Source organism: Ruditapes philippinarum, unplaced genomic scaffold (genome assembly GCF_026571515.1).
Source record: "Ruditapes philippinarum isolate M1 unplaced genomic scaffold, ASM2657151v2 ctg4637_1_1_1_1, whole genome shotgun sequence".
Classification (NCBI taxonomy): domain Eukaryota; kingdom Metazoa; phylum Mollusca; class Bivalvia; order Venerida; family Veneridae; genus Ruditapes; species Ruditapes philippinarum.
This window is the reverse complement of record NW_026865978.1, coordinates 1-20,018: the sequence shown is the minus strand read 5'-3', so window position 1 is coordinate 20,018 and position 20,018 is coordinate 1. Positions and strand designations below refer to the sequence as shown.

At 33.0% G+C, this 20,018-nt stretch overlaps 1 protein-coding gene across 1 annotated transcript; it reads left to right on the top strand.

Moving 5' to 3' along the window:
- Window positions 1-7,154: 7,154 nt before the first annotated feature.
- Window positions 7,155-7,835, top strand: LOC132730926 (E3 ubiquitin-protein ligase TRIM33-like). The gene has a single exon (XM_060717007.1). It carries the CDS (start codon window positions 7,155-7,157, stop codon window positions 7,833-7,835), a length of 681 nt encoding a protein of 226 aa, XP_060572990.1.
- Window positions 7,836-20,018: the final 12,183 nt, after the last annotated feature.

The following is a 20,018-nucleotide window of genomic DNA, read 5'->3' as shown; positions in this document are numbered from 1 at the left end:
TAAGGGGGAGACAAATTTTGCTACCCTTTACATGGACAGCACAAAATACAAACATACCCAATGATCTAGGGTTCTCAATAAGAGCCGGCCGCCGGCCGAAATGACCGTTTAAAAACACTTTTTGGCCGACTGAAATTTGTAAAATTTTCAATTAATACCATAAACTGAGAACAAAATTTGACTGTCAAATACTGATGCTCCGTGAAAATTATTAATTTTTCAGTAAAAACACAATAAATGATTGGAATAAATCTGAAAACAGACTTTTTTTAGCATATAAATCTTAATTAAACTTGCATAAAGTGAAACCGGAAGTCCAACTCCATTGCCGATTTTTCCAGCCTACTGCAATATTGCAATGAAATTACTTGCTAAAACTGGACACTTTTCAAGGGTTTAAACTTTAAAACACATGATTTGTTTGATATAAACCGTAAAATCAATTGTTGATAGCTGTCATTTACACTGATAATGTGTACTAAAATTCATGTGTTGTCGAAAATAGATCTGATTTCGGATGTTACTTATTCGGACATGCAATTACGGATTGGGAAATTTTCAAAAAAGAAAAAAAATGTTTTGAATAAAATATCTTTCTTTGACTGAACTTCATACACTGATATATGCAATGCTTATTTATGAATAAGCAATTTTAATGCAAGAAATATAATATGAATAACAAGCTTGTTATCAAAGTTTTGATACCCTATAGGTATAAAAATTAAGGGCAATATACTTTGATCAAAATGACTTAAAATCTATAATTTGTTGTTCAAATCAGGGGCAAAAGATGTAAATCCAATGTTCCTACTCAAATCTTACACCAAATAACTGATACATTTTTAGTGAATTACATGTACTGAGATTTGTTGGCATAAATAGTAAAAGTTTTTGTGACATTTGCTCTGTTCCATGTCTGACAAATAAGTTTATAGAATTTATGACTAACACATTTAGGTCCTGTTCAAGCTTTTAACTTCGAAATAAGATTCAATATTAGGATCAGGATCAATATTTGGATCAACTGTAAAATTCCCTTATCTTACAAAAATAACAATAAATTGTTCTAAAATTTCATAAACTTGCCATCGCAAACCCAACTTCATCAAATTAATATTAGATATATAATCTATGAGGTTAAACAATGAAGAATATTAGTTTTTAATTTGATCCTGATCCTTAAATTTTTGTGAACACTCGGCCTGTTTTGATTTTGTAAACATAAACTGTACATTGATGTATTATATACATGTGAAACTGTAAGCTCTATTGAAATCTTGTTAGTGCCATGTCTGCAGCAACAGGCAACACACAATTTGCTTATTTTTATTTAATCATTTAATGCCAGGTGAGTATTCGCATAATTGGCAAGTCATTTTAAAATGCCCTTCTGTTCAATGAAAGTGTTAATCCCTAAAAAATGAAACACAATGATTGGCATCTGGCACATGATATTTTATTATTGAATAAGAGTGATTTTTATGCAGTAATTTTCTAATATTTTTCTCCTGTCTGCAATTAACGCCCGACATAACTGTATTGGTCCAGTATTTTAAATGAATTGCAGGGAATGGTGTTTCATTAAGTTTAAAATGAATTAAAAAACAGTATTTAGGGCAAAACTGCACTTTTTTTCCAATTAATCACACAAATGTATTTGACAACACACTTAATACTGGATTAATGCTCATAATGTTACTAATGTAACACATTTTTTATAGAATTTAATAGTGTGAGAAATTTTATATAGTTTTTTTATTCAAATTATGCCTTTACATTTGGTCTTCTGTAATAATTTTAAACTGCCAAAATATGGCCTAGAATGCAGGAAATCAAGTGCTTAATTTCACCCCTAGGCGGCCTGCTAGAATTCAAATTTGGCCTGCTGTGCTGAAAGTTATTGAGAACCCTGGCCAATCTTACATTTTCCACGGGTCTGACGAATCTCACGCTACACCGGAACATCCCTCTTTGATACTTATAGCTCACCCTGAGCCTTAGGCTTTGGTGAGCTAATAAAAAGCATCTAAAATTCATTGTTTTAAATATATCTTTATTTTCAAAGCAAAAATAAACAATTCTCAAAATTTCAATTATTCATGAAGAAATCATCTCTGAGTCGGCTGAAATAATTAGCAGTTTTAACTAATATACATATTAATATAAAAACAGTACTGTACACAATAAATCAGGCATAATAACTGACGAATAAACTGGCTTATTACTAAACATTTATCACATATTTAATGATCAAAGAGTTACTATGGTATATTGGGCAAATCAATAACCAAATACGCCTTGGAGGCGTACAAATGTTCATTAGATATTATACATTTTAAGCAAAGTTCGATTCTGTTTAAGTATCAAGCATTATTAAATAACAGATGATATTGTAAGCCTATTGAGAGGAATTTATGTGTTTTCATATCAATATATATTATGTTAGATTGGTATTATAAACTGAAATTTGTCATTGTTAATCCTTGACTTCATGCTTCATATTTAGATGTAAATTATAATGTTGTATATATATGTGTGTATGGGCCAGAGGCCTGATTATACAAATAAATAAAACTGTTAAAACTGAAAAGTGTTTAAACGCTTTTCATTTTGGGTCAGTTTTTTTTACAATTTGATAAAAAAAGTATGATTTCTGCTCTTCATTTGCAGCACATTTTGTCATAATACAAAGGGGCAATAATCATAACAAATATTGCTCTAAGCTTGCTTACTTCCCTTTGATTATTATCAAATAACTGTTAACCTTATAAAATACCATTTTAAACATATAAATCTTAACAGAGATCAGGACATAAATATTGATATCATAAGTTTGAAAACAGATGACCCTTCGATAGAGAACAATCAAAGCAAAAACTAAAACAAATGTAGTAAAAAATCTCAGACTCAGTTTTCGTGTTGAGTCTATTCATGGAAGGAGTCTGTTCATGGGGCATAATGAGAACTGCAACATCTGTTTTGCTGGCATTCAAATTCAAACATTAGACGTTTTTACAAAACAATAGAAAAATCCCTTATTTAGAGGAACTAGATTTAGTAAATTAGCACCTTGAATATATAATAAAGTATATACCTTAAGTTGAAATAAAAAGAAACTTATATAAAATTGCATATTGCATCTCATTAACAAATACTGTAAAAGAATATAATATTTTATTGACATATCACTTTATAATAAGAAAGAGAAAAACAAATATCTAGTGATATCTGCTTAAAATGGAAAAGATATAATTTATGGTATTTGTATTAAACAATCTAATTAAACTTTTAGTACTGCTGGAAGTAATATGCAACAACAGTTTGCCAATGTTGCATTTTTCCTAATAAATGTAACATCAATCCAAATCATATAATTTGACACCAAAAGGTAAAACACTGTAAATAAAGTAAAATCAATCAAATAATGCCAATTAAATACATGTAATGTATACGTACTGATTCTTCTTACTGAACATCACCAGTCTTATAAATTGTTGGCATTTACTTTACATGTATACTCTAATAAATACCCTCAGGGGCATTAAAATTTCAAAAAAGTGGGCTATAATTAAAGTACAAAAAGGTTCAAAATTAAAAGAATCTACTGTTTTTGTGTTGTTTACCACTGGGTTATATATAATGCAAAGATGCAGTATTAAACTTTGTGTTGATTTCCTTGATCTTTTTAATATACTGCTATTGAACGGTTTTCCTTTCCTATCTCTAAAAAGGGTAGGGGAGAGGAGTATTATTAGAGAATATAAATTCTAACATTTTTACTTCCAGCTCATATTTTTCAAAATATAGAACATACTTAACTAATTAGTAATTGCATAAGAAGTTGGAAATAAAATGAATTATACAATGCATTTCAGGTAGAATAACAGCATTACATAAAATAATTAATGATAATAATAACAGACATAACTAGAACGAACATCTGTAGTGATGTTTTGTGGAGAAATATTGTAGAAACTGTTTATGGAATGGTGTATTTATCAGTGGCATATACATTATATACACCACCCCCTTGTCCAGACTTATCATCTTGCACTTGACCTAACCAAATCTTTAGCAGTTTTTTTTCTGACTGTCGAGCATCTAAAACAGAGGGTGGGTCAAGAGGATTGGCTGCTCGTAAATCTAGATGGTGGTGACCAGAATCAACAAGGGCACAATGGAAGAAGATGGACTTGTGGTTACGCCACCAGATGACGAGGGGTCAAGAGCTCCGTTTCTGAAATGACATAATATCATGTAATAGTTTGTATACTGTGACAATTCTAATCTGTAATATCATTGTATCCACATCTGCCTCTTTTGATATTACACAGCTGATTACATTATATATGTTTTATATTAATATGTATGACATTTTTCTTCATATGGTTCCTGCCTTACCGTTTCCTCTGCTGAATTTAAGTAATAGACTTATCCTGTTTTGAATTTGGAACTGTTCATTTAATGATTTTGGGAAACAAACTGTAAAGAATCAATTATTGTAATGGATTAAATATTATAAAATGCAAAAATTGAGCTGCCAACGGTATAGAGCCTGATCAAACTGCACAGATGCGCAGGCTGGTCTAGTTCTGTACTGGTGGCAACGGCTAATCACTTTCTGTTAATGCAGGTTAATAGCTAAAACAAACTTGAAAGAGCTAATGAGTTACATGTCTCTTTACACTGCCTGAGAGTCACTTAGATGTGACCATGGTCAGTTTGAACTCAAAATATTTTAATAATGAAATGAAAGATGACATTCACGATGTTTATGCTTTATGAAAAAACATTTGTTACATCAGTAAGTAAATTAAAATCATCAACAGCATTAATCTTCGACCTTACGACATTTATCCATCAATCATAATTATATTTTGTTTTATAACAAGTAAGAGCAACCTGTACAGAAAATCATATATAGAACTTTAATAATTGAAAATAAAATATCAAAGAATAATTTTAATGAGACATCAGTATGCTTGGTTTTGAGTGATCTGCTCTTGAAAACAAGCAAAAACTTGCTTTCAGAGACAGATAACTCAATATAATAATGTTGACCCACGTTTTATTTCAATTGGTTTCAGTCATAATGAAATTATGTTCACTAGGTTAAATTTTCATTCAAATCACAGATATATATATATATACTGCCTGCAGTTTTCAAGTGTTGTTAAAATTTTGAAAAAGAAAAGTTTCATAATACCCGAATGAAAAAAAATATGTTGGTATATTTCCTTATCAGCAAATGGAGAATACACAAAATCATTGCTAAACAATTAAAATCCTATTTAAGATTGCATTGTAGTATTTTGTTCCTGAACACTTGATTCTGTTACAGTAAAGTTTTCATTTGTGTTATATAATAGAAACATTCTTTGTTACAACTCTTTGGATAATCAACCATAAGAATATGAACAACATATGGAAACAGCATACATTTACCATTTAACATTTAACGTTTTAACAATTTATAATAAGATTTCATTACACATAGCTCTTCATACCCCTTTGTATTTTTAGTTGCATCATAAAAGCGCAATTCACAACAGAAATAAGTCAATACTTCATATCTTTGACAATATATAATACAACATATATACAGATTACTCAATTCATGAAGAAACTGAACATGGAGAACATTTTCACTAAGTTATATTAAAATCCATCCATGTATATAGAAGTTATACTCGCAAATGAATGTTTTATCTTGTTATTTGACCTTTGACCCCTAAGTGTGACCTTTGCCACAGACACCTAAATTTTTCACGTGACATTTCCTTACTATGGAGAATACGTTATACTCTGGCATGTGTTTGGACTGACCCCCAAATGTGACCTTGACCTTTGAGCGGCGGAACCTGGTTTTCATTTGCTACACACAACCCTATCTTTGTGAACATTTGTACCAAATTATTTTGCAATCTTTCAAAGAATAAGCAAGATATAGACTGGACAAATCCAGATGCACGAACAGACAAAGGTACTGACACACATACACCAAAATATCCGCATAAAGTTGCGACTAAGTCAAGCTCATTGCAAACGGGCTCGGCAATATATTATTCACTTAAGAAATACCTTTTACTGATAATACTTTGAAACTTGCAAGGAATAAACAATAATACCATAATATCTTCCGTGAATCTTCATTTATTTTACGGCTTGTGAACCTTTTATATGTTGTAACTAGATAATGATGTGTTCATAATATACACATCCTACCAATGTAAAGGTGTGCAATTGATAAACAAATGTTTATTTTTGTGAGGTTTTTTACAAAGAGGTAACTGTTTATTGTCCCTGTCATACATAAAATAGGGTCGGGATCCATACATTATTTCAACTTACAATTTATTGTAATGTTATGAAAAACATAAGGGCATAATACGTTTATATCATACATAATTCTATGCATGTATTACATATACAAAATTGTACAATATAAAGTAGATAAATGTTCGTTTGGTATTCAGAGTATCGCATTCATAAACAAAAGTTTATAGATTACTCCGACACTCAAGACACAATGTTAGAAAAGGTAGACATTTCTTCAATGCAAAAGAAGGTCACATAAAAGGTAAAGCAGAGGTATCTTTTGACTAAGACGTTTAGTGCAATGCCAAAAAATATGATAAACAAGATCAACAAGGAAAGGCGGCGTTCAATGAACGCAACCCCCATATATGACCCAGCAACAAGAACAAATGACAAGGAGCCCAGGCGGATCCCAAACAAAAACAGGACTAGGCAAAGACAGAGCACGGACAGGCCAACCATTAAATGACAAATAATTCGATCCTAGGGGATGCTTTATACAAATATTTACTTAAACACAGACACTAGAGTAATAATTGTATAACACTGTGAATTATCTCAAAGGCTTACTTAAAGTGCCCCCAGAGTTAAGTAAAGAAGTATATTTATTGTTCTGCACTGATATCACATACACTTTTTGTTAGCTTTCTTAAGCAAATACATTTGTAAAGAATTTTCCCACAATACATTAGCTATCATAAAAGATTGTGAAATTAACACAGCCATCTCGAGAACATAAAATAAAAATTATATAGTCAAAATTTGACAGATTTTGCTTCAAATAAAAGTAAAGTTCAAATGGAAAAAATTAAAACATATATAAATGCATAAACAAAATGGCTGACAGTGTATCTGGGGAAGTTCCAGACTTAACAAATCAACTAAACAAGGAAGAAACAAGTGCCTTTTTATTTTGTGATCCTTGTTACCAAGATGGAGAAAACAAGGAAGCAGAAGGATTCTGTGTGGAATGTCAGCATTATCTTTGTGATCAATGTTTCAAGTACCATTGCCTTTCTAAACCGATGAAACATCACAAATTACTAGGGAAGTCAGAAATGCCAAAGAGAAAGGTTGATGAAAGTCTCTCTAAAACCTGTTTACATCATGAGGGAGACACCATTCAATATTACTGTAAAACACATGAGACAGTTGGCTGGAACTCTTATATGATCATACACCACAAACCATGCCTTGAAATCTGCACCCTCACAGATAAAGCTAAGGATGTGGAACTATTACCTGCATATAAAGATTTCTGTACAAGAATGGAGACAACCAAGACCAACCTAGAGGATCAGATAAAATCTGCAAGAGAAAACATAGCAATATGTAGATCTTGCAGAGAAAAGGCTCTAACTGAAATCAATAAATTACAGCAGAACATCAACATCCAGTTTGAGTTGCAGAAGCAGGAGCTTGCAAAGGAAGCTGAAGAAAAATACAAAAATGAAATTAGAAAACTGAAACAAGTCGAATATTCAGCCAATGATACAAAAATATTCTTGATAATCTGAAAGAAGATTTTCAAATACTAGAGGAAACAAAACAAAGCAAACAGTTATTCGTTGCATTAAAGAAAAATCAAGAGAAACTGAAAACTCTTGAACAAAAAGTGGCAGATATACAAAAAGAAAACAAAGTGGACAAATATTGTTTTATTCCAAACAAGTTTCTGACCAGTACGCTGAAAAATGTTGATGCTCTTGGTGAACTGTGTGTACAAATGGAAGAAGAGTCAGAAGAGGATCTGAAGAGTTTCTATGGAAACTATCCTGAATATGGAATGCCAAGAGGATGCAAAATATCAAATGAAAATGTAATTATACTAGATACAATTTACAATCGTGTAAAGCTGTATGCAGTAGATGAACATACACTGGTAACAGAGAAAGAATTAACATCATGTCCATGGGATATTGCATTTATTGCTGAAAACGAATTTGCATTAACATTGCCAAATGAAAATAAAATCAAAATCATGTCTATTCAAGATAAAGACATTACAGAAGGAGCAGAAATCAGCGTTGGTGCTAGATATAAGGGGTTACACTTTGCAGAGGACAAGCTGTATGTGGCATGCAGTAAACCTGCACAAGTTTTAGTTCTGAATACAACAGGAACAATAATCAAATGTTATATAAAAGATCAAGCAGGTGAGCAGTTGCTCCAACAACCAGCTTATATATATTTCCATGATGACAAGCAACTGATCTGTGTCTCTGACAGAAAAGCAAGCTGCATTGTAACTTTGGCAACTGATGGTAAGGTGCACAATATCTTCAGAAATGAAAATTGGAAAATGCCTCTTACAATTGTAATAGGCAACAATGAGATCTTTACTTCAGACTTTGAAAAACTAAACACAACAACCACATATTTAACTACTGGTGAATGTCAAACAATCAATAAATTTATATCAGGCAAGTATCAACAATTGAGGCACAAGTCATTTGTATGTGAGATTTACATAGATGATGATGATGATGAAGAAGAAGAAGAGAAATGAGAAGAAGTAGATAAAATCAAACATGAGAAAAATGTACTAAGATTTTAGGAAAAGTATAAAGATTCAAAATTCTAGTAATAATTTACATTTTATGTGCGATTAGTGACCGATTTTTTAGTATTTATAACTATATTTCTACTGCGTTACTAATGCAGTAAGGGCTATTTTTTGCACAGTTTGACCTCTTTATGGTAATTTACATGGGTTGTAAGTTCTATTGATAATGTGTAAATTGTATTCTATACTGTTAAATACATTTTCAAATGTTCACGAAAGTTATCATGAATCTGGAGGCGTCCTGCTTTAAACAAAGAGGATACCCATTTATAACATTTGTCAAAAACATGTTTTATTTCAATTATCAATATTAAGATCTATATTGATACATGACAAAGAGCTATGTTCTTGTCACATGAATGTTTAGTGACACTTGTATATGCCACAGCTTTTGGCACAGAGTGGTGAGCAAGTGTCACGCAGCAGTTTAATATATACTGACTGAAAACAAAAATAATGTTGGTTTTTAAATGATAAAAATTTAAAGAAACAAATAAATATTATTATACCAGAAATTCAAAAGCACAAAAATACACAAATAAAAAAAACTATGCTTACAATTGTATTCCTCAATGAACATAACCTCATTCATGTAGCTTTGTAAATACTTTATCTTACATTTCGTTTCGCTGAGGTAATAGTATCTTAGTCTTACCTAACATAAATTTGACTATTAGTTATTCAATCAATTATAACACAACATGGATTAAAGTAATAGTTACATCTTAACTTTCGTTTCGCTAAGATTATTATTTATTTAATATCCATGTCAGTAAAATTTATACTTCTCTATAACTCATTTGTCAAATGAATGTTTTAAATATAATGACTGATGTAATTGCTGATATTCTACTGTTCTTAGTAGACAAAATCTTATTTAGCAAATTAATTATTCTACAGTTTACATGATAATTACTTTTATTCATTTCGTATAGAAGAGTCATACTTAATATGTAATGTTTGTGTACGTGTGTATATATTTTTATTTTTATTCTCAAGTTGTTATTTTTTAAGATGTCACTTTATGTTGTGCCTATTGTAAATATGTTATGCTCTCCCGTTTGGATGAAATAAAAGTATCTATCTATAACATCTCAATACTCGCACAAACATCCATCACAAAATTGATAATTTCACTATAACAAAGTGAAGATACATGCTAAAAAGCTATGCTCTGCATGTTTAATATTGGAGGAAAAGACTTTTAAAAACATATATATATAAGTGTACCAGACCTACCCATCCCCCCACCAACCCACTTGGCACAGCCATTTTTTAATATCAGTGAAAAATATCAAGGTTCTTCTATGTAATGATACATGCCAAATAACTGAGATCTGGGATTTGTAACTTTACATAAGAATACATAATTATATGAAAATAATTTTTTCTGTCTATGTGACCTCTGGGGCAGGACCAATTATGTCCCCAGGGACACGTTTTACATATGTATATAAATTTTGTAGATGTCAACAAGGGATGCTTGATGCAAAAATATCTAGGCAATATTTTTGGGCATATGGAAATATGTTGTTATTACCTTCTTTGATTTGAAGCTTTTAAAATTCAGCAATTGTAAATGCAGTGGGCTAAACTTATTATATTGGTATTTCTTCCTATGAACATATATCAGTCTTTCAGTTAGAGAGAGACTGCCCACAATATAGCAGAACAGTATTCATGTCCAAAGTTTTAATAAATTACCTTAAAAATTGACATTTTATATGCCTCATTTACAACTTAATTACATATCTCAAGTAACATCAGTTTCAATTAATAAGAGTGTCTCATTTCAAAAATAGAACGTGCAGGTGATGCGAACAAGTAGGGATGGTACTGATCACTCCTGTAAAGTTTGGTTGATATCCAACCAGAAGTTTTGACCTGTTAAGGCCAGACAAGATTTTTCTATTTTTTAGCTCTGGTGGCCATTTTGTGCCGCGAAGTGGGACATGCCGGTGATGTGCACAACTAGGGATGGTACTGACCACTCCTGTAAAGTTTAGTTGAAATCCCATCAGTAGTTTCACCTGTGAAGGCTGGACAAGATTTTTTCTATTTTTAGCTCTGGCGGCCATTATGTGCAGGAAAGCAAAATGTGCTGGAAATGTGCATAACTAGGGATGGTACTGATCACTCCTGTAAAAATTGGTTGAAATCCCACCGGTAGTTTACCTGTGAAGGCCAGACAATTTTTTTTTCTATTTTTAGATCTGGCGGCCATTTTGTGCAAGGAAGCGGAACGTGCTGATAATGTGCATAACTAGAGGTACTGATCACTCCTGTAAAGTTTGGTTGAAATCCCACCAGTAGTTTGACCTGTGAAGGGCGGACAAGCTTAATGCGGACGGACAGACAACCGGACAGACAAACGGCAAAGTGTCAATCAACAAAATTTTATCATTCAAGCGTCAACAATTGACTAACAAGTTATTTGTGTGTGCCTTTTTCAAAGAAGAAGAAGAAAGAAAGAAAGAAAGAAAGAAAGAAAGAAAGAAAGAAAGAAAGAAAGAAAGAAGATAAATAAAACATAGACAATGACTATCATTACAAACTACCTTTTTTACATACATGTATATAACTTCTTACTGTTTTAAATTTTTGATCATTGATAATAGGTATAAACAAGATTGCATTTGAGAAAAATGCTATGCCACCGCAATAATACAACACTAAATAGTAGTGTAGGAACAGATTTTTTTGTTTCTATACAATTGAAGATTGTCATAATGCATATCTAATTCTTATTATCAGATTAGTGGTTAAATCTATTGTTAACTCAATAATAATACACTTTGTCAAAATCTAGGTCAGCTGATATCAAAGTTCACTTTTAATTTTGACACTAGAGGCAAAATATGAACAACTTTGGTAGAGTACCTATAGATGATATCATTTAACAAATATTAAAGCTCTAAGCCTTGTACCTTCAGACAATAAGATTTTTTTTATTTTTTACTATATGTATATATTGAAAATCAATGACCCCGGGGCGGGGGCAATTTTGACCCCAGGGCTATTATTTGAACATTCTTGCTAGAGGTTCACTTCACAATGTTTCATGCAAAGTATCTAACCTCTAGCATTTGTCAATTGCTAGAAGAAATTTTTTTAAAGTTTTTACTATAAGTTTTTACAATGCCTTATGCAAAATATCTAAGCTCTAGGCCTTTTGGGTCTTTACAAGAAGGTATTTTAAATTTTTACTATATGTACATATAGTGAAAATCCATGACCCCCGGGGCAGGGCTGATCTTGACCCCAGGGCTATAATTTGAACAATATTGGTAGAGGTCTACCAGACAATGCCTTATGCAAAATATCTAAGCTCTAGGCCTATGGGTCTTTACAAAATGGTATTTTAAGTTTTTACTATATGTACATATAGTGAAAATCAATGACCCCCGGGGCGGGGCCGATTTTGACCCCAGGGCTATAATTTGAACAATCTTGGTAGAGGTCTACCAGACAATGCCTTATGCAAAATATCTAAGCTCTAGGCCTTTTGGGTCTTTACAAGAAGATTTTTTTAATTTATTCTTATAATTCCTTTTGGAATTCCTGCATGGAATTAAATTCTTTGAACAACTTTGGAAGCCCTTCACCCAAGGATCAATCCTGCCAAGTTTGGTTGAAATTGGACTGGTGGTTTTTCACAAGAAGATTTTTTAAGTTCACTATATAATCTATATAACACACACAAACAAACAAACACACACACACACACACACACGCACGCACGCACGCACACACACACACACACACACACACACACACAGGTGAATCGCTATATGCCACCGCATCGCAGATGCTGCGGTGGCATAAAAACATGAAAAGACTCTGACATATGATTGTGAAATCAGTGTTGTTTGTGCTGTGTGTGGGTCATAAATAGCCGCCCAATACATTTAACCTATGAGCCCCGGGGCGGAGCTAATTTAGAAACTATAGGCATAATTTGAACAACTTTGGTAGAGGACCTAATGATGCTATCATATAATCAGCTGTAAGCCTTGTACTTTCCAACAGAAAGATTTTTTAAGTTTTTAGTATATGTACAAAGTGAAAAATACTGAAAATAAGAAAGAAAAAATAGAGAAAATAAGAATCCCTATGGAAAGTTCAACACGGCATAATTGAAAATGTTGCAGGCTCGGTTTGATTGAGCCTGTTCATGGACGGTACTGTCAAGTGCAAGTTACCGTCCACGCCCCCTAGCACCGGCTTAAGCAGAATTCAACATTTAACATGACCTGGTACAATTTTCAATTTTGAAACATCCGCAGATGTGTTCATATGGCGGTTATCATGGAACCTTTAATGTGACACGTAAGTGCCATTCCATGAAAAGCGGCATATGGTCCCCAAGTAAAAAAATGCGTGTGCCCGAAACGAGAAAACAATGGGCGGAAGTAAATAAAATGGAATTTTGAAAGGGGAACAGACGTTATGAAGCCTGCATATCACAGATAAGACGTCAAAAGACAAATTTAAAAAGCAGGCCGCATATCCTAAGGGTGATTCAACAGTATTCAAGTGAGGAATATTGGAACCACCAAACAAGAAAAAAGCCGAATAGAAAGAACAAAAATACCACAAGCACAACAATAATGTCGTGCTGAACGATCTTTAAGAATCGCTAAAGAAAGCTAAACCCGACAAAAATGAAAATGTTGCAGGATCGGTTTGATTAAGGCTATTCATGGACGATACTGTCTAGTTAAAACTACCATCAACGCCCCTTAGCACCGGCTTAAGCAGAATTCAACATTTAACATGAATTGGTTCAATTTTGAATTTTGAAATATCCGCAAATGTGTTCATATGGCGGTTATCATGGAACCTTCAATGTGACACGTAAGTGCCAGTCCATAAAAAGCGGCATATGGTCCCCAAGTAAAACAAGCAATTATCATAGTATTGCAAGCAATCCATAAGTCCCCTACCGGTTAGAACCCCATCAACATTCTGAAGGGCCATTGGCCATTCACTAATGTTTCAATTTTTCTATATTTTAAGTAAATTTGTTGGAAAACAAGGAAGCAGAAGGATTCTGTGTGGAATGTCAGCATTATCTTTGTGATCAATGTTTCAAGTACCATTGCCTTTCTAAACCGATGAAACATCACAAATTACAAGGGAAGTCAGAAATGCCAAAGAGAAAGGTTGATGAAAGTCTCTCTAAAACCTGTTTACATCATGAGGGAGACACCATTCAATATTACTGTAAAACACATGAGACAGTTGGCTGCAACTCTTATATGATCATACACCACAAACCATGCCTTGAAATCTGCACCCTCACAGATAAAGCTAAGGATGTGGAACTATTACCTGCATATAAAGATTTCTGTACAAGAATGGAGACAACCAAGAACCAACCTAGAGGATCAGATAAAAATCTGCAAGAGAAAACATAGCAATATGTAGATCTTGCAGAGAAAAGGCTCTAACTGAAATCAATAAATTACAGCAGAACATCAACATCCAGTTTGAGTTGCAGAAGCAGGAGCTTGCAAAGGAAGCTGAAGAAAAATAATCAAAAATGAAATTAGAAAACTGAAACAAGTCGAATATTCAGCCAATGATACAAAAATATTCTTGATAATCTGAAAGAAGATTTTCAAATACTAGAGGAAACAAAACAAAGCAAACAGTTATTTCGTTGCATTAAAGAAAAATCAAGAGAAACTGAAAACTCTTGAACAAAAAAGTGGCAGATATTACAAAAAAGAAAACAAAGTGGACAAATATTGTTTTATTCCAAACAAGTTTCTGACCAGTACGCTGAAAAATGTTGATGCTCTTGGTGCGTGAACTGTGTGTACAAATGGAAGAAGAGTCAGAAGAGGATCTGAAGAGTTTCTATGGAAAACTATCCTGAATATGCCGAATGCCAAGAGGATGCAAAAATTATCAAAATGAAAATGTAATTATACCTAGATACAATTTTACAATCGTGTAAGGCTGTATGCAGTAGATGAACATACACTGGTAACAGAGAAAAGAATTAACATCATGTCCATGGGATATTGCATTTATTGCTGAAAACGAATTTGCATTAACATTGCCAAATGAAAATAAAATCAAAATCATGTCTATTCAAGATAAAGACATTACAGAAGGAGCAGAAATCAGCGTTGGTGCTAGATATAGGGGTTACACTTTGCAGAGGACAAGCTGTATGTGGCATGCAGTAAACCTGCACAAAGTTTTAGTTCTGAATACAACAGGAACAATAATCAAATGTTATATAAAAGATCAAGCAGGTGAGCAGTTGCTCCAACAACCAGCTTATATATATTTCCATGATGACAAGCAACTGATCTGTGTCTCTGACAGAAAAGCAAGCTGCATTGTAACTTTGGCAACTGATGGTAAGGTGCACAATATCTTCAGAAATGAAAATTGGAAAATGCCTCTTACAATTGTAATAGGCAACAATGAGATCTTTACTTCAGACTTTGAAAAAAAAACTAAACACAACAACCACATATTTAACTACTGGTGAATGTCAAACAATCAATAAATTTATATCAGGCAAGTATCAAAACAATTGAGGCACAAGTCATTTGTATGTGAGATTTACATAGATGATGATGATGATGAAGAAGAAGAAGAGAAATGAGAAGAAGTAGATAAAATCAAACATTGAGAAAAATGTACTAAGATTTTAGGAAAAGTATAAAGATTCAAAATTCTAGTAATAATTTACATTTTATGTGCGATTAGTGACCGATTTTTTAGTATTTATAACTATATTTCTACTGCGTTACTAATGCAGTAAGGGCTATTTTTTGCACAGTTTGACCTCTTTATGGTAATTTACATGGGTTGTAAGTTCTATTGATAATGTGTAAAATTGTATTCTATACTGTTAAATACATTTTCAAATGTTCACGAAAGTTATCATGAATCTGGAGGCGTCCTGCTTTAAAACAAAGAGGATACCCATTTATAACATTTTGTCCAAAACAGGTTTTATTTCAATTATCAATAAGATATCTATATTGATATATGCCAAAGAGCTATGCTCTTGTCACATGAAATGTTTAGTGACACTTGTATATGCCACAGCTTTTGGCACAGAGTGGTGAGCAAGTGTCACGCAGCAGTTTAATATATACTGAATGAAAACAAAAATAATGTTGGTTTTTAAATGATAAAAATTTAAAGAAACAAATAAATATTATTATACCAGAAATTCAAAAGCACAAAAAAATACACAAATAAAAAAAACTATGCTTACAATTGTATTCCTCAATGAACATAACCTCATTCATGTAGCTTTGTAAATACTTTATCTTACATTTCGTTTCGCTGAGGTAATAGTATCTTAGTCTTACCTAACATAAATTTGACTATTAGTTATTCAATCAATTATAACACAACATGGATTAAAGTAATAGTTACATCTTTTAACTTTCGTTTCGCTAAGATTATTATTTATTTAATATCCATGTCAGTAAAATTATACTTCTCTATAACTCATTTGTCAAATGAATGTTTTAAATATAATGACTGATGTAATTGCTGATATTTCTACTGTTCTTAGTAGACAAAATCTTATTTAGCAAATTAATTATTCTACAGTTTACATGATAATTACTTTTATTCATTTCGTATAGAAGAGTCATACTTAATATGTAATGTTTGTGTACGTGTGTATATATTTTTATTTTTATTCTCAAGTTGTTATTTTTTAAGATGTCACTTTATGTTGTGCCTATTGTAAATATGTTATGCTCTCCCGTTTGGATGAAATAAAAGCATCTATCTATAACATCTCAATACTCGCACAAACATCCATCACAAAATTGATAATTCCACTATAACAAAGTGAAGATACATGCTAAAAAGCTATGCTCTGCATGTTTAATATTGGAGGAAAAGACTTTTAAAAACATATATATAAGTGTACCAGACCTACCCATCCCCCACCAACCCACTTGGCACAGCCATTTTTTAATATCAGTGAAAAATATCAAGGTTTTCTATGTAATGATGCATGCCAAATAACTGAGATCTGGGATTTGTAACTTTACATAAGAATACATAATTATATGAAAATAATTTTTTCTGTCTATGTGACCTCTGGGGCAGGACCAATTATGTCCCCAGGGACACGTTTTACATATGTATATAAATTTTGTAGATGTCAACAAGGGATGCTTGATGCAAAAATATCTAGGCAATATTTTTGGGCATATGGAAATATGTTGTTATTACCTTCTTTGATTTGAAGCTTTTAAAATTCAGCAATTGTAAATGCAGTGGGCTAAACTTATTATATTGGTATTTCTTCCTATGAACATATATCAGTCTTTCAGTTAAAGAGAGACTGCCCACAATATAGCAGAACAGTATTCATGTCCAAAGTTTTAATAAATTACCTTAAAAATTGACATTTTATATGCCTCATTTACAACTTAATTACATATCTCAAGTAACATCAGTTTCAATTAATAAGAGTGTCTCATTTCAAAAATAGAACGTGCAGGTGATGCGAACAAGTAGGGATGGTACTGATCACTCCTGTAAAGTTTGGTTGATATCCAACCAGAAGTTTTGACCTGTTAAGGCCAGACAAGATTTTTTCTATTTTTTAGCTCTGGTGGCCATTTTGTGCCGCGAAGTGGGACATGCCGGTGATGTGCACAACTAGGGATGGTACTGACCACTCCTGTAAAGTTTAGTTGAAATCCCATCAGTAGTTTCACCTGTGAAGGCTGGACAAGATTTTTTCTATTTTTAGCTCTGGCGGCCATTATGTGCAGGAAAGCAAAATGTGCTGGAAATGTGCATAACTAGGGATGGTACTGATCACTCCTGTAAAAATTGGTTGAAATCCCACCGGTAGTTTACCTGTGAAGGCCAGACAATTTTTTTTTCTATTTTTAGATCTGGCGGCCATTTTGTGCAAGGAAGCGGAACGTGCTGATAATGTGCCATAACTAGAGGTACTGATCACTCCTGTAAAGTTTGGTTGAAATCCCACCAGTAGTTTGACCTGTGAAGGGCGGACAAGCTTTAATGCGGACGGACAGACAACCGGACAGACCAAACGGCAAAGTGTCAATCAACAAAATTTTTATCATTCAAGCGTCAACAATTGACTAACAAGTTATTTGTGTGTGCCTTTTTCAAAGAAGAAGAAGAAAGAAAGAAAGAAAGAAAGAAAGAAAGAAAGAAAGAAAGAAAGAAAAAGAAAGAAAGAAAGAAAGAAGATAAATAAAACATAGACAATGACTATCATTACAAACTACCTTTTTTACATACATGTATATAACTTCTTACTGTTTTAAATTTTTGATCATTGATAATAGGTATAAACAAGATTGCATTTGAGAAAAATGCTATGCCACCGCAATAATACAACACTAAATAGTAGTGTAGGAACAGATTTTTTTTTCTATTACAATTGAAGATTGTCATAATGCATATCTAATTCTTATTATCAGATTAGTGGTTAAATCTATTGTTAACGCTCAATAATAATACACTTTGTCAAAATCTAGGTCAGCTGATATCAAAGTTCACTTTTAATTTTGACACTAGAGGCAAAATATGAACAACTTTGGTAGAGTACCTATAGATGATATCATTTAACAAATATTAAAGCTCTAAAATAGATAAATACAGAATCCCTAAAGAAAGCCCAACACGGCAAAATTGAAAATGTTGCAGGCTCGGTTTGATTGAGCCTGTTCATGGACGGTACTGGAATGTGCAAGTTACCGTCCACGCCCCCTAGCACCAGCTTAAGCAGAATTCAACATTTAACATGAACTGGTAAAATTTAGAATTTTGAAACATCCGCAGATGTGTTCATATGGCGGATATCATGGAACCTTCAATGTGACACGGTAGTGCCATTCCATGAAAAGCGGCATATGGTCCCCAAGTAAAAAAAATGCGTGTGCCCTAAACGAGAAAACAATGGGCGGAACTAAAATAAAATGGAATTTTGAAAGGGGATCTGAGGTTGTGAAGCCTGCGTATCACAGATAGGACGTCAAAAGACAAATTTAAAAAGCAGGCAACATATCCTAAGGGTGATTCAACATTATTCAAGTAGGAATATTGGAACCACCCAACTAGAAAATGCCGAAAAATTGAAACTAAAAATACCACAAGCACAACAATAATGTCGTGCTGAACGATCCTCAAGGATCGAAAATATAACATCATTGATTAAATGTACGGGGAGACTTTTTTACAGCCGCCACACGGCACAAATAACACGGATGTGATCATAAAATAGATAAATACAGAATCCCTAAAGAAAGCCCAACACGGCAAAATTGAAAATGTTGCAGGCTCGGTTGATTGAGCCTGTTCATGGACGGTACTGGAATGTGCAAGTTACCGTCCACGCCCCCCTAGCACCAGCTTAAGCAGAATTCAACATTTAACATGAACTGGGTAAAATTTAGAATTTTGAAACATCCGCAGATGTGTTCATATGGCGATATCATGGAACCTTCAATGTTGACACGGTAGTGCCATTCCATGAAAAAGCGGCATATGGTCCCCAAGTAAAAAAATGCGTGTGCCCTAAACGAGAAAACAATGGGCGGAACTAAATAAAATGCGAATTTTGAAAGGGATCTGAGGTTGTGAAGCCTGCGTATCACAGATAGGACGTCAAAAGACAAATTTAAAAAAGCAAGGCAACATATCCTAAGGGTGATTCAACATTATTCAAGTAGGAATATTGGAACCACCCCAACTAGAAAATGCCGAAAAAAATTGAAACTAAAAATACCACAAGCACAAATTCAATAATGTCGTGCTGAACGATCCTCAAGGATCGAAAATATAACATCATTGATTAAATGTTACGGGGGGAGACTTTTTTACAGCCGCCACACGGCACAAATAACACGGATGTGATCATAAAATAGATAAATACAGAATCCCTAAAGAAAGCCCAACACGGCAAAATTGAAAATGTTGCAGGCTCGGTTTGATTGAGCCTGTTCATGGACGGTACTGGAATGTGCAAGTTACCGTCCACGCCCCCTAGCACCGGCTTAAGCAGAATTCAACATTTAACATGAACTGGTAAAATTTAAGAATTTTGAAACATCCGCAGATGTGTTCATATGGCGCGGATATCATGGAACCTTTC

Coding starts and splice junctions, on each gene's coding strand:
- LOC132730926 (XM_060717007.1), top strand. CDS start 7,155: ATGGCTGACAGTGTATCTGGGGAAGTTCCAGACTTAACAAATCAACTA.